The sequence below is a fragment of the Procambarus clarkii genome, chromosome 6 (assembly GCF_040958095.1).
Source record: "Procambarus clarkii isolate CNS0578487 chromosome 6, FALCON_Pclarkii_2.0, whole genome shotgun sequence".
In the NCBI taxonomy this organism is placed as follows: Eukaryota; Metazoa; Arthropoda; class Malacostraca; order Decapoda; family Cambaridae; genus Procambarus; species Procambarus clarkii.
In genome coordinates this window covers 32940604-32964476 of record NC_091155.1, presented here as the reverse complement: position 1 = coordinate 32964476, position 23873 = coordinate 32940604, and the positions used below count along the sequence as shown (strand labels likewise).

The 23873-nt window shown below is 45.4% G+C and overlaps 1 protein-coding gene across 1 annotated transcript in view; it reads left to right on the top strand.

Annotated features, from left to right (window-relative positions):
- The first annotated feature begins 1135 nt into the window (after positions 1–1135).
- LOC123753944 (uncharacterized) overlaps positions 1136–23873 on the top strand; it is a 260619-nt gene continuing 237881 nt past the window's right edge. The window contains exons 1-2 of the mRNA XM_069308142.1: positions 1136–1416; positions 6776–6900. Coding sequence (XP_069164243.1) covers positions 6807–6900 — 94 coding nt within the window. The 5' untranslated portion in view covers positions 1136–1416; positions 6776–6806. The remainder of the gene's footprint in view (positions 1417–6775; positions 6901–23873) is intronic.

The window sequence follows — 23873 nt, the reverse complement described above, 5'->3', positions numbered from 1 at the left end:
AGAGTGTATGGTGTGGGTGTTGAGTGTATAGTGTGGGTGCTGAGTGTATGGTGTGGGTGCTGAGTGTATGGTGTGGGTGCTGAGTGTATGGTGTGGGGGCAGAGTGTATGGTGTGGGAGCTGAGTGTATAGTGTGGGTGCTGAGTGTATAGTGTGGGTGTTGAGTGTATAGTGTGGGTGCTGAGTGTATGGTGTGGGTGCTGAGTGTATAGTGTGGGTGCTGAGTGTATAGTGTGGGTGTTGAGTGTATAGTGTGGGTGCTGAGTGTATAGTGTGGGTGTTGAGTGTATAGTGTGGGTGTTGAGTGTATAGTGTGGGTGCTGAGTGTATAGTGTGGGTGTTGAGTGTATAGTGTGGGTGCTGAGTGTATAGTGTGGGTGTTGAGTGTATAGTGTGGGTGCTGAGTGTATAGTGTGGGTGTTGAGTGTATAGTGTGGGTGCTGAGTGTATGGTGTGGGAGCTGAGTGTATAGTGTGGGTGTTGAGTGTATGGTGTGGGAGCTGAGTGTATAGTGTGGGTGCTGAGTGTATGGTGTGGGTGCTGAGTGTATAGTGTGGGTGCTGAGTGTATAGTGTGGGTGTTGAGTGTATGGTGTGGGTGCTGAGTGTATAGTGTGGGTGCTGAGTGTATGGTGTGGGTGCTGAGTGTATGGTGTGGGTGCTAAGGGTATGGTGTGGGTGCTGGGTGTATGGTGTGGGTGTTGAGTGTATGGTGTGGGTGCTGAGTGTATAGTGTGGGTGCTGAGTGTATGGTGTGGGTGCTGGGTGTATGGTGTGGGTGCTGAGTGTATGGTGTGGGTGCTGGGTGTATGGTGTGGGTGTTGAGTGTATGGTGTGGGTGCTGAGTGTATAGTGTGGGGGCAGAGTGTATGGTGTGGGTGTTGAGTGTATAGTGTGGGTGCTGAGTGTATGGTGTGGGTGCTGAGTGTATGGTGTGGGTGCTGAGTGTATGGTGTGGGGGCAGAGTGTATGGTGTGGGTGCTGAGTGTATGGTGTGGGTGCTAAGGGTATGGTGTGGGTGCCGTGGATATAGTGGTTGTGTGGAGGGTATGGTGTGGAGAACGGGTCTACCTGGCGCCTGCCCATCGTGCCCACTTGATCATATCTCCACTATCTACCGCCAGCCAAGGTGTGCCGAGGCCAGTGTTGCTCTGACACGAGGCCCGCGGCGTCCCCAGCCTCCCGTCACCCACCACAACCTGCTCAGTTCTCGTCCCCACCTCACTCACACCACTCCATATAAAAAGTATTCAATATAACGTTATATACTTGATAGAACGTTTGAAAATTAAATTGTGAGTATCAGGGAGTGACGGTAGTGGCTGTGCGAGCACCAGGCCCGGGCAGTAGAGAGGATTAGAGAGAGTCGCAGGGAGTTGTTACTAGAGCGACGCGCACATCACCACCGCCTCCTCCAGGTCAGTCTCTTATGTCTATATTATATAGAGATGAGGACGAGTGTACAAGCACAGGGTAACACTCAAGGTGTGTGACGACACTGTCTCTGAGCCAACATTGCTGGGACATGTTGTGACTCGCACACTTGGTTGATCACCACACTCCAGCACCACCCCCACCACACTCCAGCACCACCACCACCACCACACTCCAGCACCACCACCACCACACTCCAGCACCACCACCACCACCACACTCCAGCACCACCACCACCACACTCCAGCACCACCAGCACCACACTCCAGCACCACCACCACACTCCAGCACCACCACCATACTCCAGCACCACCACCACCACACTCCAGCACCACCACCACCACACTCCAGCACCACCCCCATCACACTCCAGCACCACCACCATACTCCAGCACCACCACCACCACCACACTCCAGCACCACCACCACCACACTCCAGCACCACCACCACCACACTCCAGCACCATCCCCATCACACTCTAGCACCACCCCCACCACACTCCAGCACCACCACCACACTCCAGCACCACCACCACCACACTCCAGCACCACCCCCATCACACTCCAGCACCACCCCCACCACACTCCAGCACCACCACCACACTCCAGCACCACCACCACCACACTCCAGCACCACCACCACACTCCAGCACCACCACCATACTCCAGCACCACCACCATACTCCAGCACCACCACCACCACACTCCAGCACCACCACCACCACACTCCAGTGCTAACATTGCCAGAAAAATCCCACAGGCCCAGTCACATGTTACTACATATCTCACCGCCAGCTTAAACTCTCTACCCCTTTCACCAGTCAGCCCGACAGATGTTAAGTCAATCATTCACTCACTAAATCCCAAAGTTAGGAACATTAGTGAAATATCATGTATGGTATACAAGAGTGCCTCCCATGCCCTTGCGCCAGCCATAGTTCCGTTATTCAACAATTCTCTAGGGTGCCATACCTTCCCTGATATACTTAAAAAATCACGAATAACTCCAGTTTATGAAGGAGTCACTCCGGCAGACATAAACAATTACAGACTAATATCAAATCTACCTGTATTATCAAAAATATTTGAAAAAAATATTTACAAATAGCTCTGCTCCTACCTCGTTAAATTCAACATAATTAGTTTGGCTTCTGCTCCCAAAAAGAGTAGCAACGATGCAATTATTAGTCTGCTTTATATAATCTACTCAGCCCTCGACAGAAATGATTTCTCAATTGACCTCTTCGATGAGCTGAGCCTTCGATACTCTTAACCTTAACTACCTCTAACTTCTAACTACTTAGAAACAAATGGGCAAAGTTTCTTTCACCCTGAATGCCCCTGTTACCTAGCAGTAAATAGGTACCTGGGAGTTAGTCAGCTGTCACGGGCTGCTTCCTGGGGGTGGAGGCCTGGTCGAGGACCGGGCCGCGGGGACACTAAAGCCCCGAAATCATCTCAAGATAACCTCAAGATAACCTCTTACTTAAACTTCACCACTATGGAATCCGAGGCCTTACCCTGAACTATTTTCGATCCTATCTTAGGAACAGACACCAATATGTAGCCATCAATGATATAACCTCTCCCACTCTAACATTAACCGTAGGAGTCCCACAGGGCAGCATCCTATGACCTCTCGTATATACATCAATGAACTGCCTAATGTCTCTAATATTCTTAAACCTATACTATTTGCTGACGAAACTATATTCTGACCCTTATCTACTCAGACTCCATCCCAAACACACAAAATAATGTTGTAAATAACGAATTAAAAAAAAGGCTACTTATGGATGTCAACCAACAAAATCACACTAAACTTAAAAAAAGACCTACAACATATTATTTGGAAGCAAATCAACAAATGCAATTCAGCTTCAGATAGACAATGTTAACACCAACAATAAAAATGATGGAAAGTTCCTTGGCCTATACATAGACAAGAGGCTCAACTTCAGCACCCACATACAACACATAACCAAAGAATTCTTTAATGCGGTCGGTATACTTTCTAAAAGCAGATATTATGTTTCAAACTCTGTTCTCTTCTTATTATACAAGCGCTAATCGATCCCTATCTTACATACGGTATCTGTGCACGGGGCTCAACTACTGCAAACTACCTCAAGTCCATCATCACCAAGCAAACATCTGCTATCATAACAATAACAATCGCTGGTATCACACAACACACAGCCCCTCTGTTTAAATCCCTAAACAGTCTACAAATAAATTCACTCCACACATTCTTTTATGCCATTTACATGTACAAAACCTTGTTCTTAAGTGCAAATCTGATCCTGAAACTCTTCTTTGACAGATGTAATTGAACCCATAATCACCACACCATAAATAAATATCTCTTTGATATCCTCAGAGTAAACTAAATATGTATAAACACTATGCAAATGAAGGTACGTAATCTTGTTAACTCAGTCCCTAACGAATTAAAAAGCTGTCAAACCAATGCCTTATTCAAAAGTACCTAATTACATCACATAGTTTCCAACCTAGTACGCATGAAACTCACATTGTATCTTGTGCTACCCATTCCCCTAATATACGTGGCCTAAGCCATACAACTTCACCTTTGTAATCACTGCTCTCATCTTATATCATGATTGTTATGTTGAACGCAAATTTTACTGCAATGTACCCGGACATAATCCTCAAATTATGCTACAATGTACCAGTTGATGATCCTCAAATTTTACTATGAGGTACCTATTAAATTTCTGAAAATTTCCTTACAATGTACTTGTTAACGTTCTTCAATTTTTTATACAAATTAACTACATAAAATTATCCGTTAGATTCAGAACCTGCCCGAAATGCTATGCATGTTAGTTGCTTTACAAGAATGTAAAAACATCAATGCTATATGTACTCTCATGAACCCAACGTACCTTCATGTATATATATATAAATTAAATAAATAAATAAATAAATAAATAAATAAATAAATAAATAAATAAATAAATAGAGCACCACCACACTCCAGCACCACCACCACCACACTCCAGCACCACCACCACACTCCAGCACCACCACCACCACACTCCAGCACCACCACCACCACACTCCAGCACCACCACCACACTCCAACACCACCACCACACTCCAGCACCACCACCACACTCCAGCACCACCACCACCACACTCCAGCACCACCACCACCACACTCCAGCACCACCATCACCACACTCCAGCACCACCACCACACTCCAGCACCGCCACCACTCTCCAGCACCACCACACTCCAGCACCACCACCACACTCCACCAATACCATACTCCAGCACCACCAACACCATGCTCCACCACCACCACCACACTCCACCACCATCACCACACTCCAGTACCACCACCATTTATATTTTTAATATATATTTATTCCTTGATTGCGATGGAAGAGGTCCTTTAAAAAGGACCTTTCTTGTGTCATTCAAATGGCTGAGTAGTATTAATCAAATGCCCGGAGTCAAACTTGCAAAACCGAGGTTTAAGTTCAGAGCATGCATAGCAAGAATTAGTCATCTTCTTCACTTCTTCCACAGAATAAGGCAGATTTTGATATCGGACAAAATGAGCCATACGAGACACTCCAGGGTGACACAGATTGTCATGCATTTCTTTAAATTCATCCACACTGGTGGCACCACATACGCGCGAGAATGCATCAGTGGGTATGTTGCCATGTCGTAGTGGTAACAGGAGAGTTCGAGTCGCCATCTAGCTATTTTATCATTTTTAATTTTACCAGCTGATTTAGAGTTAAACATCAGAGCAACACTGCGCTGTCACAAGCCGAAAATGGCGTTCAGTGAGATAGTGTCGCCACTTCCTTAGAGCTTCAACAATGGCATCAACTTCCTTCTCCGCCAATGAGTGCCTCGGTTCACTATTTGAAAGTGTTTGGGAGAAGAAAACTACTGGGTGTTCATTCTGGGTTATGGTAGCGGCTTTGGCATGATCTGAAACATCAGTTTCCACAGCGAAAGGAGCTGTTGGGGTCGATTGCTCGAACCACTGCCTCAGCAATGTCTCGTTTCAATCCTTCAAATGCTTTTGCAGCGGCAGCAGATAAGGAAACCCCATTATCATGAGAGAGGGGACAGAATTTTTCAGAAAACCCTGGCACCCAACGCGAGTAATGTGCAAGCATTCCCGTCGTTCTGCGTAAAGAACCTGTGTTGCTTGGCAGTGGAAGTTTTAACAGTGGCTCGAGGCGTTCCGGGTCAGGTCTAATTTCTCCTTCTTGTCTAAGGTATCCCAATAGCTTTATAGACCGGAGTCGAAAACTACACTTTTCAAGATTCAGGGTCAGGTTACACCTTCTTGCAACGTCCATAAATGTTTCAAATTTTAATCATGGTCTTCTTCAGAATCTCCACACACAAAGACATCATCTACGTAAGCAAAGGTACCCTTCACTCCTTCTTTCTCGAAGATAAAGAAGGCCGAGAAGTGCGTTCTGGCTACTAGGTACGACATATATATATATATATATATATATATATATATATATATATATATATATATATATATATATATATATATATATAATATATATATATATATATTTCTTAGGGGTACCGCCTCTGTGACAAGAAAAACCTGTTTTTTTTTGTTTAAACTGTGTTTTTCGTGTGTTTTTCATATGAGGAGAAATCTTGAAAACCTATATGAATAATTAAGCTTGATGTTTATGCGAGGGAGATTATATGTAACAGCCGTGATCTCGCATAAGTCACACTACACAGTTCAATGCACATATGGACACATGATAAGACACGATAAGCACCTACAAAATTCTCAGGGGAATTGATAGAGGGATAAAGGCAAACTCTTCAGCACGGGTGGAACACGAACAAGGGAACACAGGTGGAAACTTAGTACCCAAATGAGCCACAGAGACATTAGAAAGAATTTTTTCAGTGTCAGAGTAGTTAACAAGTGGAATGCATTAGGAAGTGATGTGGTGGAGGCTGACTCCATACACAGTTTCAAATGTAGGTATGATAGAGCCCTGTCGGCTCAGGAATCTGTACACCAGTTGATTGACAGTTGAGAGGCGGGACCAAAGAGACAAAGCTCAATCCCCGCAAGCACAAACACGTGAGAACAAACAGGTGAGAACACACTAGGAGGGGGGGGGGGAGATTAGGTGTGTAAAACATACAAATCCTTATAATGACGTGCGCCACATTATCTTCCCTGCTTGGCGCCTTCATGTGATGATTACTTACTTACAATGACACATAATAACAGCAAAACAGAATTAGAGATAACTTATCATAGAATCATTAGACACGCAATTAACAGCGTGTTCTCCTCTCAGGGTCGGTGGTGGAGCGTGTGGGTGAGGAGCTATGACACCCCGCCTGTCCTCTCCCCTGCTCATCCCCCAGCTCCTGCTCCTGCTCCTGCTGCCTGGCACGGTGTTCGCCGCCACAACTACGGCAGGTGAGTTGCTGCCTTCCTACACTTCCCTGCCAGGGACTTTAGGCAAAATAATTCTGCATCGTATGTATACCATGTTAAATATGATTTTTAATATTAACTTCGTGACATAGAGGTAATAGGCATGCATGATGTGTTTACCGCAAATTTAGGTATAGTAAATAGGCTAAGACTATATAAATAAAATAAGTAAATGAAAGGATACCGGTGTGAATCCAACTTGCCTGTATTACGAAGCCTGTGGTGTTTACTGCAGTTACCGGTGTTACTTTGTCTTCCATCCACTATCATTTTCTTTCAGTGCGCGGCCAGCTCCTAACACAACTTTGGTCTGTGTGGCCAGAATTCACAAAGGAAGAGTGTGTCCGGGGAAGGGGGGGGGGGGGGGGGGAAGGGTCACACTCAGACTCCCAAGGGAACAGTGTGCCAGGGGGGGGGGGTTCACACTCAGACCCCCAAGGGAACAGTGTGCCACGGGGGGGGTCACACTCAGGCCCCCAAGGGAACAGTGTGCCAGGGGGGAGGGTCACACTCAGACCCCCAAGGGAACAGTGTACCAGGGGGGAGGGTCACACTCAGACCCCCAAGGGAACAGTGTACCAGGGGGGGGGGTCACACTCAGACTCCCAAGGGAACAGTGTGCCACCGGAGGGGGGTCACACTCAGGCCCCCAAGGGAACAGTGTGCCACGGGGGAGGGTCACACTCAGACCCCCAAGGGAACAGTGTGCCAGGGGGGGGGAGGGTCACACTCAGACCCCCAAGGGAACAGTGTGCCAGGGGGGGGGGGGTCACACTCAGACTCCCAAGGGAACAGTGTGCCATCGGGGGGGGGGGCGGTCACACTCAGACCCCCAAGGGAACAGTGTACCAGGGGGGAGGGTCACACTCAGACCCCCAAGGGAACAGTGTGCCAGGGGGGAGGGTCACACTCAGACCCCCAAGGGAACAGTGTGCCACGGGGGGGGGGGTCACACTCAGACCCCCAAGGGAACAGTGTGCCAGGGGGGGGGGGTCACATTCAGACCCCCACCACCATTTTCTGCCAATTCCAACCAGCTACACAACTAAGTATTTTCAAAACAAACTTTTGAAAATAAATAGTTTCTTACAGTAATGTACAATGACCTCGGGAAGACTGACATAAATTTAATAATTTGCTTGAACACGCATGAAACAGATAATTCTTCCACAGCGACAAAGATTTCTCTAATCTCGGCCCTGTACCTGAGTACCAGGGGCCAGATTCACGAAAGCACTTACGCACGTGTACATCTTTCTTCAATCTTTGACGGCTTTGGTAACATTTATTAAACAGTTTACAAGCATGAAAACTTCCCATTCAACTGTTGTTATTGTTATAAACAGCCTCCTGGTGCTTCGGAGCTCATTAACTGTTTAATAATTGGAAACAAAGCCGACAAAGATTGAGAAAAGATGTACACGTTCGTAAGTGCTTTCGTGAATCTGGCCCCGGGTCACTAGTATTTTGTTTAGTATTATCACTAAGCTGCTCTCACCGGCAGCCAACCCACAAGTTAGACATAATAGACAGAATCTCTGAGACCGAGACAAAGACAGAGACAGACAGACAGTAGATGGATGGATGGACAAGTGGCTATTGATTGATAGATTGCTGAATAGATGAAAGGATAGATGGATAGAGGTATCGACAGACAGGTTTGTTGATAGATGGAAGAACAGATAGATGGACGGATAGATAGATGGACGGATAGATAGATTTAAGAATAGATGGATAAATATATAGATAAAAAGACGAATAGATGGATGAATACATAGATCGATGGATAAATGGATAGGTTGATGAATAGATTGATATACAGATTGGTAAGTGGATGTAAAAATTGCTGGATAGATGGATGGATAGGAAAATGAGTAGGTAAATGGATAAACTGATAGATAGATAAATAAATGAATTGATAGATGGATAAACTGATAGATGGAAAGAGAGATGGATGGATAAATGAATAGATAGATGTATAGGTAGATGGACAAATGGATGGTTAGATGGATAAACAGATGGATAGATAATTGCATGGTGCAGCCCATCCACCAGTAGTGGTAGTACTTATAGTAACGATGAGGACAATAGTACATATACCGACATACAACGAAATTAGAAAGTAGAAATCTGAACTCTTGAGTTGGACAAATCGGAAAGTAATCAGTTTCGGCCGTGACCTTGAGGGTCAGAAGTTAACACAGACGAGGGTGAACAGAAGTATTAGGAAAGAACTACCGGGAACGAATGTAAACATTGGTGACAATAACACAGGTGACGTAAAGGGTTTAAATACCCCGGAAGAGGGGCGAGGCTTAATAGTAACCCTTAGAAAGGTGACGCCAGTTCGGATCCCTCCCTGGAAGGTGGGTGGGAGGGCAAGACGAGGGTATGTTCTCTGTGGCATTCTGTTGGTTGTCTGTGTCTGTCTCTTTAACTAACTATGGACTCCAGGCTTGGGCTGCATACTCCAGGATTGGTCTGACATAAGTGTTATACAAGGTTTTGAATGATTCCTACACAAGTTTCTAAAGGCAGTTCTTATGTTGGACAATCTAGCCTATGCTGCTGATGATATCCCTTTGATGTGGGGTTCTGTGGACAGGTTCGGTGTGATATCAACCCCCAGATCTTTCTCTCTATTTGACTCTTGCAGGATATCACCACCCAGATGGTTCTTTGTGTTCAGCCTTCTGCTCCCTTCACCTAATTACATTATTTTACACTTTCCTGAGTTGAATTTTTGTAGCCCTTTTCTAGACAATTTCTCCAGCTTGTCCTAATGTCTTTGTGGCACTCTATTTGTTTCCCCCTGGGTCTGTCTTTGTGGCACTATGTTTGTTTCCCTGGGCCTGTCTATGTGGCACTAACATACAAAAACTACAAACAGTGCAAAATAAGGCACCAAGGCGAGCAGCAAAACACCGTCCATCATATGATTAGACAATCCAGGAGCTCCATGAACTCCAGAACATACAATCAAAAAACATGAAACTACAGCACCAAGCTATCAGGGTGTGGAACACCATTGAAATGTTAGAAGACCCAAAGTTAGAGAGATTACTGCAAGAGGAGACGCCCCGCACACACAGCTGGTGGCCCAAGATGAGACGCCCCACTCCCACAGCTGGTGGCCCAAGATGAGACGCCCCACTCCCACAGCTGGTGGCCCAAGATGAGACGCCCCACTCCCACAGCTGGTGGCCCAAGATGAGACGCCTCACTCCCACAGCTGGTGGCCCAAGATGAGACGCCCCACTAACACACCTGGTGGACTAAGAGGAGACGCCCTACTCCCACAGCTGGTGGCCAAAGATGAGACGTCCCGCTCACGGCTGGTGGCCCAAGACGATACGCCCCACTCCCACAGCTGGTGGCCCAAGATGAGACGCCCCATTCTCACAGCTGGTGGCCCAAGATGAGACGCCCCGCTCCCACAGCTGGTGGCCCAAGATGAGACGCCCCACTCCCACAGCCGGTGGCTCAAGATGAGACGCCCCACTCCCACAGCTGGTGGCCCAAGATGAGACGCCCCGCTCCCACAGCTGGTGGCCCAAGATGAGACGCCCCGCTCCCACAGCTGGTGGCCCAAGATGAGACGCCCCGCTCCCACAGCTGGTGGCCCAAGATGAGACGCCCCACTCCCACAGCTGGTGGCCCAAGATGAGACGCCCCGCTCCCACAGCTGGTGGCCCAAGATGAGACGCCCCACTCCCACAGCTGGTGGCTCAAGATGAGACGCCCCACTCCCACAGCTGGTGGCCCAAGATGAGACGCCCCGCTCCCACAGCTGGTGGCCCAAGATGAGACGCCCCGCTCCCACAGCTGGTGGCCCAAGATGAGACGCCACACTCCCACAGCTGGTGGGCCGAGATGTGACACCCCGCTTCCACAGCTGGTGGCCCAAGAGCCTCGATTTACTAGATGAAAACCCAGCCCAAGTACATAATTTCCAGATGAAATACTGACCAGAACTCCTTCCCTCATTAATTGCAAAAGAAAAAAAAGATAAGGAAATATAAATAAATATTTATATTCCTTATGATAGATGTTCTCTTCGGGATTCGTTTTTTCAAAATAAAAAGGAGAACAAGAGATAAAACAATCATCTTGTAAATGCTCTTTTTTACTTTTAAGTAAAAACTATGACATTTCGAATACAACCGTATTCATCATCAGAACTACAAGAAACACAAGTCACATAAAACATAAATAACAAAACAAAGAACTCGTAATGAACAGAAATGCCTATCAGAAAGGATATATATATATATATATATATATATATATATATATATATATATATATATATATATATATATATATATATATATATATATATATATATATATATATATATATATATATATCAAACGACACTGTTTATAAAACGAAACACACTTAAGTTTACATGAAGTGATCAAACAAACTAAACTTCATGTTGGTGGTGTGTCACGAAGTCCCTTCTCTCTAGATGTGTTACTAGGTTTTCTCACGATCTTCTCCATCACCTTGCATGGTATACAAATTAAAGACAAACTGGCCTGTAGTTCAGTGCCTCTTGCCTGTCACCCTTTTTTAATACTGGGACTACATTAGCCGACTTCCATATTTCTGGTAAGTCTCCTGTCTCCAGTGACCTACTATACACTATGGAGAGTGGTAAGCAAAGTGCTCCTACACATTTTTTCAATACCATTGTGAGATTCTGTCCGGACCAACAGCCTTTCTCACATCCAGATCCAACAGATTTGGTAATTTCGAACCTTCCAAGACCACCTCTCCTAGCTCGAGGACTTCACCCCGTTCTATTGTGAAGACCTCCTGGTATCTCTTGTTAAGTTCTTCACATATCTCTTTGTCCTTCTCTGTGTACCTGTCCTCACCCGTTTTAAGTTTCCTCACCTGTTCTCTCACGGTTGTTTTCCTCCTGATGTGGCTGTGGATCAGTTTTGGCTCGGTCTTGGCTTTATTTGCTATGTAAAATTCATACTGTCTCTCTGCTTCACTTCTCACACTAACATACTCATTCCTGGCTCTCTGGTATCTCTCTCTCTGCTTTCTGCTGCTCTGTTATTTCGGAAGTTCCTCTATGCCCTTTTGTTATTTTCCTTTGCTTCCATACATGCCCTATTAAACCACGGATTCTTCTTTTGTTTCTCATTTTTTTCCCTTTCGAGCCGGGATACACCTGTTTATTACCTCCTAACACTTTTGGGTGACATAGTCCATAGTTTTCTAGTTCTGTTTTTTTGGGAGATTACTCCCAATTCTCTACCAGGTACTCAAATATCAGTACACTGTGATCACTCATTCTCAATTGGGCTTCCAACTTAACTTCCCTTATATCCGACTCATTCAGGATGAATATCAGATCAAGCATTGCTGGTTCGTCTTCTCTCATTCTTGTCGGTCCCCTTGACGTGTTGGCTTAGTGAGTTACTTGTTGCCAAGACTAGTGGATGAATGGCCATTATATGGGGAATACCGAGGAGAAAATCAACTAGAGCTCTGAAGTGACTCAATCCCCGCGATCAAGGCACTCTCGACCGTAAGCTCTACCACTGTACCACCCTGACGAGATATAAGTTATACAACCTGGGATTCCACTTTATCTACACGAGAGTGCCTGTGGGCTATACACAAAACTTGGAGTGGCTTCAGTAGAGGTCTCCACACTTCCTGTCGATTCAGTAAGAATTCCAGGTTGTATAACTTATACCGTCAGGGTGGTACAGTGGTAGCGCTTGCAACTGGGAGTGTCTCGGTGGCAGGGGTTCGAGTCACCTCAGAGCTCCAGTTGATTTTCTCATTGATATATGTATGACGTTAGTGGGATTTCTCCGTGTATTAATTAGCGACATTAATAAGTATGCAATATTTATATTAAACCAAACCTGTATAACGTACAGTGAACGGCCGTTCATTCTTAAGGTATGACCTGGCCGAACCTTGTGGTGTTGCTAAGTATGTTTCTAATCAATTAGCCTTTAATGAACAATGCAATAGGAGCGAGGGTTGGTTAAGACGTCCCTTATGCTCGGAACATCTTGAGTGCCCCGCTACTCAATGCACAATAATTGGAGTGCTTGGGAGGGGGAGGAGGGGGGGGGGGCGGCTGTGTGTGTGCTGAGATAAGACTCCTGATACGATGTGGGTCAACGCGCCATTGGAGCAGCGGCGTGGGCGAGCAGGGACGGCTCCCCGAGGGATGGCGAAGGTCGGAGAGCTAATTTGTAACGTAAGCTCGGTGTGCACGAACAGGATAATGCAGTTAGTTGGTTGCATTAGGCGGGTGAACAGAGGTATGAGGTGGTAATTATATTAGAATAGGTTGGGTGGGTACTATAATACAAGTACATTTATGTGAACAGGCGTATAAGGTGTAAGGAAATTGCAGTTAGGAGCGGGTCCAAGAGCTAGGTTAAATTAGGTTGGTTAGATTAGGGGAGTACATTCAGGTGAACAGTGGATGACCAGACCACACACCAGAAGATGACGAGCCGACGACGTTTCGGACCATTATCAAGTTGATTGTGATGGAACAGTGATTGATTGATTGATAAAGATTAAGCCAACCCAAAGGTGGCACGGACATGAATTGCCCATAAGTGGAGCCTGTTTGAAGTCATTACCAGTACCAGTAGCTGGTACTGTAGATCTGGTGATGAATGGAGTCTGGAAAGTTGGACAGTCAGAAGTATAGAAGCTTCGGCGTTGTAGAGAGTAGAGCCAGGGGCCCAACACAGGAAGGGCGAGGATTTTTTGATAGACAGCTGTGTCAATCACACCGCACAAAGCTCCAGGGAAAGGGGTTCAAGAGGGCCCTAACAGCACCCAGAAATCTTTGTTTGATATTCCACTACAGCATCAGAATCTCTGCGATGCTGTAGAGCCTCAGGGCTCTATTTTTCCTGTTCTTCTGTTTCTTGTTTTGGCTTCGTGTCTGTACAAAGGTCTCCACAGGCGACAGTGTACCGTAGAAGATCCTCGATGACATTCCGGGGTCCATCGATGGTGATCGCCTGGCCATTTTTTAAAGCGGTGTATCGATCTGTGTCTGTCTAAAATGCCAGATGCATTGTGACCTTCAAACATGGGTGTTCGTACCCTTTAAGAAGTCGAGACAGCATCTTCGGAACCATTCTCATCTTCGCCGGAGAGATCTTCAACGTTCACATGCTCGTCTTAAAAAGTGTACTACTTTACGTCCTATGTCGCCAGTATTCCTGTTTCTTTTGTGATGTGAACTGTTTGTCGTCGTCCGTGGGGCGTCTGTTTGAGTGGTTACATTTTCGCGTTCAGTCTCTGGTAGCAGTACTTGCGCGATGCCGTTAGCTTTCAGAAGCTCGTTCACTGTCCTGAGGAACAGGTTGTGATCTTGTTTCGCAGCTCGGTCTGCATATACAATGATGACTTTAATATGTATATTCTGTGTGGATGTTGTCGTTCCTGGTGTTATTGGGTCTTGTTGTTGAGGCACGCTATGTGCACGCTGTCCATACAGCTGCCATCTACATCTGGCTTGTTGAATGTGGTCTCGGGAACTGGTCAGGTCCAAGGTCCATGGTCGCGGCGACTTTCCTCTGGGTGGTCTATAGCGTAGTAATCATCTCCTTAATCTTCTTCAGTTACTCCTTCCTTTTTTTGCAAAGGTAGGAGGTGGCGGCATTTTGTTCTCCACAATTCCCGCATTTCTTGGCTTTGACAGTGCAGTCCTTGTAATTGTGTGAACCAGAGCATGAGCTGCATGTAGCCGTTTGTTCTGGGCACGTGTTTGAAAAGTGCTCCCCCCCCCCTCCCTTTCCAGGCCGTTACCGTCGTGAGGGGGGCTTGGTGTGCGGCTGACGAGTGTGATGCTGTATGGGACAGTTTGTCCTCTGTCCTTTTGAAGCTGTATGCTCCTTCTGCTCACTTTAATAACTTTACTGGTTGCCTTTTCCTCTTCCTCATGTTTAAATTTTTCCCCCCAACCTCTTCTACTTTCTGACTGTTCCCCTCCTGCTGACCTGTTGTCATTCTTGAATATTCTTTCCGATGTCTTCTGTTTTGACCCGGGTGTTTGAGGAGGCACACTCTCTCACCCATAGAACTGTGGTACCCGACGTTGTCAAGTGAGAGGACGTTTTTATTGTCAATCCTCGCCTTCGTTACTGAGCCTGATCTCAACGGACTGACAGTTCTTAAGGGGGCAACTGCAAGGCGAATATCCACGATGCACCCCTGGGGGGCCCTGTCTTGTCGGGTGTCCTATCCTCTAATTGTGGCTCCATGGTATAAGAGTAGGCCTCTTCCATAATCCGTAATTGTTGCTGGTAGCAAATGTTCCGTTCAGGTGTACATCCCCTGTCCTTGCCTCTGTAATAGGTGCTGGAGATTTGGGCATTGTCTCTTCAGATGCACAAGGCAGGTGTGTCTATGCCCCTTGTGTGGTGACTCGGGTCATTCTTAAACCCGAGAGCGCTCTCTCGGGTCTAAGAATGCTCTTACTTAGAGTGCTCTTTTTCCCAAGTCCGCTGCATCAGTTGCGGTGACGCCCACCCAGCCTTCTCTTGCACCTGTATGCACTACAAATTTGAGGAAGCCATCCTCGGTTTGAAACATCGTGATCATTGTTCTTTTCCTGAGGCGAGATGCCAAGTATTCAGTCTTCCCTCTTTCTCTGGCATGTCTTATGCTCGTGTGTTACGTTCCACTTCTCCTCGCCCTCTCACACTTTCTCAGTTTTGCAACCATTTCCAGGTCTTGATCCCGGACACCTCCATCACCACCTCACCTGATCCTTTGTGTTCTGAGTCAGAGGGTCTTCCTCTTAGTTCTCCATCTGGTGTTTCCTTTCTTCCTTCCCAGTCTTCCCTGTATCCTGTGCCCTCTTTCTCTTCTCACCCCAGTCCTTCTTCTCAGCTCCCCCCTCTGTCTTTTGGCCCTCCACACCGCCTGTCCGTCCAGGATGTCCGTTGCTCATCCTCCTCCCAGCAATCTTCATGTTGAACGCTACTGTTCTCCACCTACTTTTGAGACATTGCTGCTGGTACACCTGTCTCTTTACGTCAGAAACGTAAGCCTAGCTCCGCTGCTTCTTCTTCCTCCCCAGCAGGTAAGAAGGCATCGCTATATTCCCCTTCCGACTCCGACTCTACCCCTGTATCCCCTCCCATTTCAGTGGCGGAGTCACCTGTCCCAGCTATAGAGGTTTGCTTGGTCCTTGATTCCCTCTTGGATGCTGCCCTTGTTGAGGTGCACTCCCCTGTTTCTGTCCCCCCCTCCTCCTGATTCCCTTGACTGCCCCTCTCCGATGTCTTCTCCCACACCTTGTTTCTCCCTTGTTTTCTGTTTTTGTTCTCTCTATTTTTGACAATGTTTATTCTTCAATGGAATATTCATGAATTTTATGCCAACGTCCATGAACTCCAACTTCTGATCACGAAGTTTCACTGCTATGTGTCTGTCTCTAGGAGACGATGTTTGGCGCTCGTCCTGGTCACTTCCGTGGTTAGTCCTTTCTCTCTCCCCATCCAGCTTTCGCTGGGGCCCATAACTCTACTGCTCTCTGGATCCTTCTTGATATTCCCTTCGTCCCCCTATTTTTTCAGTCGCACATTCAGTGTTCTGTGGCCCGTATCTTTGTGAGTAAATGGTATACAGTCTGTTCCATTTATCTCCCCTCAAAGGTCCCTCTTTCTCTTCCTGATCTTAAACACCTGCTGGACTCCTTACCAGAGCCTGTGCTCCTTTTGGGCGATTTTAACTGTCGGCGTACCATCTGGGGTGATGCTCTGACAAACACTCGAGGCTGCCTCCTCGAACCCTTTGTCCTCTCTTCTTCTCTGTCTCTTCTGAATTCTGGTGAACCCACTCTCTTGACTCCCGCACTCGTACCCTCTCCTGTCTTGATCTTTCTCTCTGCTCGACTTCTTTTTATTTCACATGGCGAGTTCTTGACAACCACCAGAACAGTGACTATTTCCACATCCTTGTCACCTTCTTCTCTTTTCACTCTTCCCTCTCCTTCCTTAGGTTGCAATTTGCCAAGGCTGGCTGGAATCTCTTCACCCTACATGCTACTCTTTCTGACCTCTCTGATCTGCCTCACTCTCGGGCCCTCCTCCTTTTTTTCATGACACCATATTAGACGCTACCCTCTGCTCTGTTCCTCACTCAACCTCCTGGGGCATGTGGAAGTGCGTTCCCTGGTGGAATGCAGACTGTGCTCGGGTTGTTTCTCTATGAGTGTGCGGTCTGGAAGCAACACCGACGCCACCAGACGGCTGGTTGTTTTCTGTTCTTTTGTTTCGGAAGGCGAATGCGGTGGCACGTAGGGCTGTGTGACTAAACGTGAGAGTTGGAAATCTTATGTCTCCACCATTTCAACTGACACTCCTTTGCCCCAGATTTGGAAGAAAATCCGTAAGATAGTGGTAAGTTTGTTCCAGATTTCTCACCAGTCCTTCACCTCCTTGGTTCTCTTGTGGTAGATTCAGTGTCGGTCACTACCGAAATGGGTTTCCACTTTTCGTCTGTTAGCTCTGGTTCTCATCTTCCTCCTCCTTTCCTCACTCATAAGCCCCTTCTTGAATCTTGTCCCTTAGATTTTCGCACACATCCTCAGCTTCCCAATGACGATACTTTCTCTCTTTACTCCAGTCTGCTCTGGCCCTCTGCGATTCTACGGCAACGGACTCAGATGACATTCATTATGAGACGTTACACCATCTTCCTCCATGTACGTTTCATTATTTACTGAATATGTATAACCGTATCTGCGAATCGTCATCAGTCCCTAAGGACTGGTATGAGGTGGTCGTTCTTCCTATTAGTAAACCAAGGTCTCGAGGGACATCCCCTAAGGACTTCCACCCCATTACCCTCACGAGCTGCGTCTGCAAACTCTTTGAACGTATGGTCAATGTCCGTCTGATGTGGTTATTGGAACACTATCACAACCTATCTCCTTCTCTATTTGGTTTTCGCAAATGTTGCGTCACTACTGATGTCTTGTGAACGTGGAAGTTTATATTCGAACAACCTTTGATGTGAAGACCTCTAAGATTGCTGGGTTTTTTTTACCTGGGGAAAAAACCCAGGTCAAAAAAACAAAAACACTTTTCGGCCAGTGTCGTGAGGTGCATTTCGCGCAGCCTTTCCTCGTAACTCATGCCTCTTAGTTCTAGGACTAGCCTAATGGCATACCTCTGAACTTTTTCCAGCTTCGTCTTGTGCTTGTCAAGGTACGGGCTCCATGCTGGGGCCTCATACTCCAGGATTGGTCTTACATATGTGGTAAACAAGGTTCTGAATGATTCCTTACACAGGTTCCTGAAGGCTGATCTGATGTTAGCCAGCCTCGAGTATGCTGCTGGTGTAATTCTTTTTATGTGGGTTTCAGGAGACAGGTTTGGCGTGATGTCAACTCCTAGATCTTTCTCTCTGTCCGTTTCATGAAGTACTTCATCTCCCATTCTGTATCCTGTGTCTGGCCTCCTGTTTCCACCGCCTAGTTTTATTACTTTGCATATACTCGGGTTGAACTTTAGCAGCCATTTGTTGGACCATTCATTCAGTCTGTCTAGGTCATCTTGTAGCCTCCTACTATCATCCTCTGTTTTAATCCTCCTCATAATTTTTGCATCATCAGCAAACACTGAGAGGAACGATTCTATATCCTCTGGGAGATCATTTACATATATCAGAAACAGTATAGGTCCAAGGACTGAACCCTGCGGGACTCCACTGGTGACGTCTCGCCAATCTGAGACCTCACCTCTCACAGTGACTCACTGTCTTCTGTTGTTTAGGTACTCCCTTATCCATTGGATTACCTTCCCTTTTACTCCTGCCTGCATCTCCAGCTTTTTCACTAGCCTCTTGTGTGGTACTGTGTCAAAGGCTTTCTGGCAATCCAAAAATATGTAGTCTGCCCACTCCTCTTTTTCTTGTCTGAATTTTTTGCCTGGTCATAGAATTCAATTAATCCTGTGAGGCAGGACTTGCCATCTCTGAACCCATGTTGATGCTGTGTTACAAAGTTCTTTCACTCCAGATGTTCCACTGGTTTTTTTCGCATAATCTTCTCCATCAGCTTGCATGGTATGCAAGTTAGGGGACTCTGGCCTGTAGTTCAGTGCCTCCTGTCTATCCCCCTTCTTGTATATCGGGACTACATTAGCCGCTTTCCTAATTCTTTTCACTTCCCCTGTTGCCAGTGATTTGTTATACACTATGGAGAGTGGCAGGCACAGTGCTTCTGCTCCTTCCTTTAGTATCTAAGGGGAGATTCCATTGGGCATATAGCCATAGACACATCCAACTCAAGTAAAAGCTTCCTTACTTCCCCACTGGTAATCTCAAACTCTTCTAGTGGTTCCTGATTAACTATTCCCTCTCTTATCTCTGGAATTTCTCCTTGCTCTAAAGTGAAGACCTCCTTGAATTTCTTATTCAGTTCCTCACACACTTCCTTGTCGTTTGTAGTGAATCCGTCTGCCCCTATCCATAATTTCATTACCTGTTCCTTTACTGATGTTTTTCTCCTGATGTGGCTATGCAGCAATCTAGGTTGAGTTTTTGCATTACTTGCCATGTCATTTCCGTATTGCTTTTCTGCCTCTCTTCTCAACCTGACATATTCATTCCTGGCACTCTGGTATCTTTCTCTGCTCTCAAGAGTCCTGTTATTTCTATAGTTTCTCCACGCCCTATTATTTTGCTGCTTAGCTAGCCTACATCTGTGATTAAACCATGGGTTTCTCATCTTTATTTCATTGTTTCCCTTTTGGACAGGGACAAACTTGTTTGCTGCCTCCTTACACTTCTGTGTAATGTAGTCCATCATGTCTTGGGCCGTCTTTCCCTTGAGCTCTGTTTCCCATGTTATATCTGTTAGGAATTTTCTTGTCTCCTCATAGTTGTCCTTCCGGGAAGCCAGCCTTTTGTTTTCAGTTCCCCTTCGTAGAGTTCAATAACCCTTCTTCAACCAGATACTCAAACGCCAGTACACTGTGGTCGCTCATTCCTACTGGGGCCTCGAAACCGATTTCCCTTATGTCGGAGTCGTTCAGAGTGAAGACTAGGTCGAGTCTTGCTAGTTCATCGTTTCCTCTCATCCTTGTGGGTTCCCTGACATGCTGGCTTAAAAAGTTTCTTGTCGCCACCTCCAACAGTTTGGCTCTCCATGTATCCTCACCTCCACGTGGTTCTTGGTTCTCCCAGTCTATCCTTCTGTGATTGAAGTCTCAAAAGATGAGCAGGTGGGATCTATTTCTATAGGCAGCAGAGGCTGCCCTCTCAATTATAATGTTAATTACCATGTTGTTGTTATCACTCTTGCTTGGGTCTTCTGTCATTTGGTGGAGGATTATATATCACTACTACTACTACTTTTGGTCCTCCCATTGTCATGGTGCCTGTTATGTAGTCTCTGAATTCCTCACAGTCCGGGGTAATCATCTCTTTGAAACTCCATTCCTTTCTCATTAGTAGGACCACTCCCCTTCCTTCCCTCTCTTTCCATATTACAGTGTAGTCCTGGGGAATCTGCATTTGTTATGATTTCTGAGAGTTTTGTTTCTGTGAGTCCGATTACATCTGGGTCCACTTACTTTCACTCTTTCCCTTAGTTCACTTGCCTTGCTTGTAATCCCAACTATGTTCGAGTACATCACCCTGAAACTGACTCTCTTCAGTCCTTTCTCAGTTTCTATTGGATTAAAGGACACTTTAATCCAATAGATCTCGTGTCATCCCCTTCTTGCCCCCCATGGAGGGTTTTCCCTTCCTACATTTTGTAAAACCCTAACCCAGTGACTAAAGCGTTTACCCCTCCTACAGTTCTGAAACGCCATTTCCTTGCACACTTTTCTTTCCACTTCCGCTCCATTTCCATCTTCACTGATGGGTCTAAGTATGCAGACGGTATAGGCTACTCTCTTGTTTTTCCTGACCACATCTATATGTGTCGCGTTCCTCCGGAGACTAGCATCTTCACGGCAGAACTTCATGCTATTATGTACGCTATTCGTCAACTGCTTTCTCGCTGTAAATCTTCCTTTGTTGTTGTAGTTAAATCTCGCAGTGTCCTCATTGCTCTGGAGTCATTTAATCCACTCCATCATGTGGTCGTCAAAATTCATCATTGGCTGTTTTTTTTTTTTTATCTCCAGCAGGTTTAAGAGAGTAGAGTTTTTCTGGGTTCCCAGCCATATTGGTGTGTCCTTAAATGAGCGTGCAGACGCTGCCGCTAAGGAGGCTATCCGCACTTGACCCATCTTCCATAAAGGTGTTCCTTATTCCGACTTATACCCGGTTATTCATTCTTCAATCCGTGTGCGTTGGTCTTCTGTTAATGATAACAAACTGCGTTCTCTTAAGGGTTAACGTGTCCCCATGGCCTGCCTCCTACCACCGTAACCGTCGGTTGAAAACGGCTCTGTCGATGTTATGTATTGGCCATACACGTTTAACTCACGGGCACTTAATGGAGGGCCACCCCGCTCCTTACTGTCCAAACTGCATTGTCCCTCTTACGGTTGTGCATATCCTTGTTGAATGTCCTGACTTCCAGGACGTGCGTGTGTCTTGCTTCCCGACCGTCACCAGTCCCTCGATAGAATCCTTGGTGAATCGGACACCTTTGATATCGTTCGCCTTGTGCGCTTTTGTTCTCGTATTGGCATCCTTAGTGATATTGAGCGGCTTTTGAATATCCCGCACATTTGATGGTGCTACATAGCCTTCCTGGCTTGGTGCCTTCTTTTGATAATTACTTACTAAGACAAGAGCCAGGTTGTATCAATACAACAAGAGCCAGGATGTATCAATACAATAAGAGCCAGGTTATATCATTACAACAAGAGCCAGGTTGTATCAATACAACAAGAGCCAGGTTGTATCAATACAATAAGAGCCAGGTTATATCATTACAACAAGAGCCAGGTTGTATCAATACAACAAGAGCCAGGTTGTATCAATACAACAAGAGCCAGGTTGTATCAATACAACAAGAGCCAGGATGTATCAATACAACAAGAGCCAGGTTGTATCAATACAACAAGAGCCAGGTTGTATCATTACAGCACGAGTCAGGTTGTATCATTAAAGTATCCTCTAATAATACAATCTGCTCCTTTGGTTTGTGTTAACTATTGTATGTGACTTATAGATAGATCTGTTATGTCTTAGCTGGCAGTATTTGTTTTTTAGTGAATATTTATTTTTCTAATTTGTATTTACTTCCATACTGAATGATGACTCTAAGTGGACTGTGTGTTAGATTGAGTCTGCCAGTTTTACTTGTACATAGTTTGTGGGATGTGTACAGCTTATACCACAATGAGCGGTTATATAATTAGCTATACACATTTGCCTTTTCTTCACATAAATTGTTAGTGTTAACAGTGTTAAAGTTAGAGTGAGGTTAATACTAAAATTTGTATAATTATGTTAGTATTGTGTAAGCTTATCTGGGTAGGTGGTTATGGCCTGTTGGGCTTAAACATCAAATTAGGGTGTGGCACATGTGGTCTGTGTGCCATGTATTGGCGGTCGGCACTGTGGTGTCTGTGGAGCAGCTAGGGTGTGCAAGAAGCGTCACAGGTTATGTAGGCCAGCTCACTGATGTCTCCAGGTCACAAGCTTACCTGCCGAAGAATGGGTTTTAATAACGGTTCCATTAACATATAAAGTACAAGTGTGACATGAATTAATGTGTGTAGTACAGAGATAAACTCACTTTGTTGGGGTTCAAGCCCTGTGTCTTAACAATAATTTCCTTCACTAATAATGGCCACTATTACATGCAATAGAAATGCTGAAAGTTGTTCTTCCCTTTGTTAATGAGATCTTCGGTTGGTCAGATTGTAGTGGATCCTTTGTCGAAGATCGTGGGAAGAACTGTTCTGTGTTGTGATAATTTGAGAAGGAGTTCCTCCCTGTCTCGTGTCTTTGTTTACAAACACTGTGAGAGCATGCTCCCTGCTCCCTCTTCCTGGCGGTGTTCCAATACTATTTCTGGTCCTACTCTGTTTTATGGATTTAGGGAGTCAAGCTATATTTTTTCTGGTGTATTTATTTATTGTGGAAAAATCCTAGCAGCTTAATTCCTTTTTAATTCTGTAAATACTAAATATTTTACTTATTTTTTAATTGACTTTAATATGATAATTTTATCTGATTATTTTCATAGTTAGTTCTTAGTATTAAGTTAGTTAATTAAGCAAGTAAGTAATTAAGTAAGTAATTAAGTAAGTAAGTGAGTGGACTGTATGTACTGATTCAGCTGCCTGAATTTATCTCACATAATTGGGGGGACAATTTGCAGCTTAAACCACTTTGAGATGGCTCCTTCATAAACCACAAATTGTTTACCTAATCTTCAATATGTAAATTATAAATCATACCACATATGGCGGTCTAATCTACTATTATTATAGCAATAATGAATTTTTAATTACTAATACTATGTCTACAGTATTGTACAAAAAAAGGGGCTTAGCTGTTCCTGTTGATGTATTATATAATCTACTCCTTTGGAATGAAATGGCCTGCTCAGGCTGTGTAATTGTAGCATAAGGCTCCATATTAAGCCCAACCCTTTTTGCTGCATTCTTAGCAGATTTGCCTAACACCCATCCTGTTAACCTCTCGGCGTACGCCGACGACTTAACACTGTATTATTCAGACAACGCCTTACCTAATACAGTCTCAACAATGCAAACAGCACTTGATCACCTCATAGATTGGACACAACAATGGGGCCTTCAAGTTAGTACTACCAAAACCTATTATCAAATTTTCACTAAAAAAAGACTCGTTCATCTACCCACCCTCACAATACACAACACTCCCATCCAACACGTACGAGAACATAAATACCTTGGCATGCACTTAGACTCGCCCTCACTTACCTGGAAAGCACACATTCAACACCTTAAACAGACGACACAACCCCGACTCGCCAT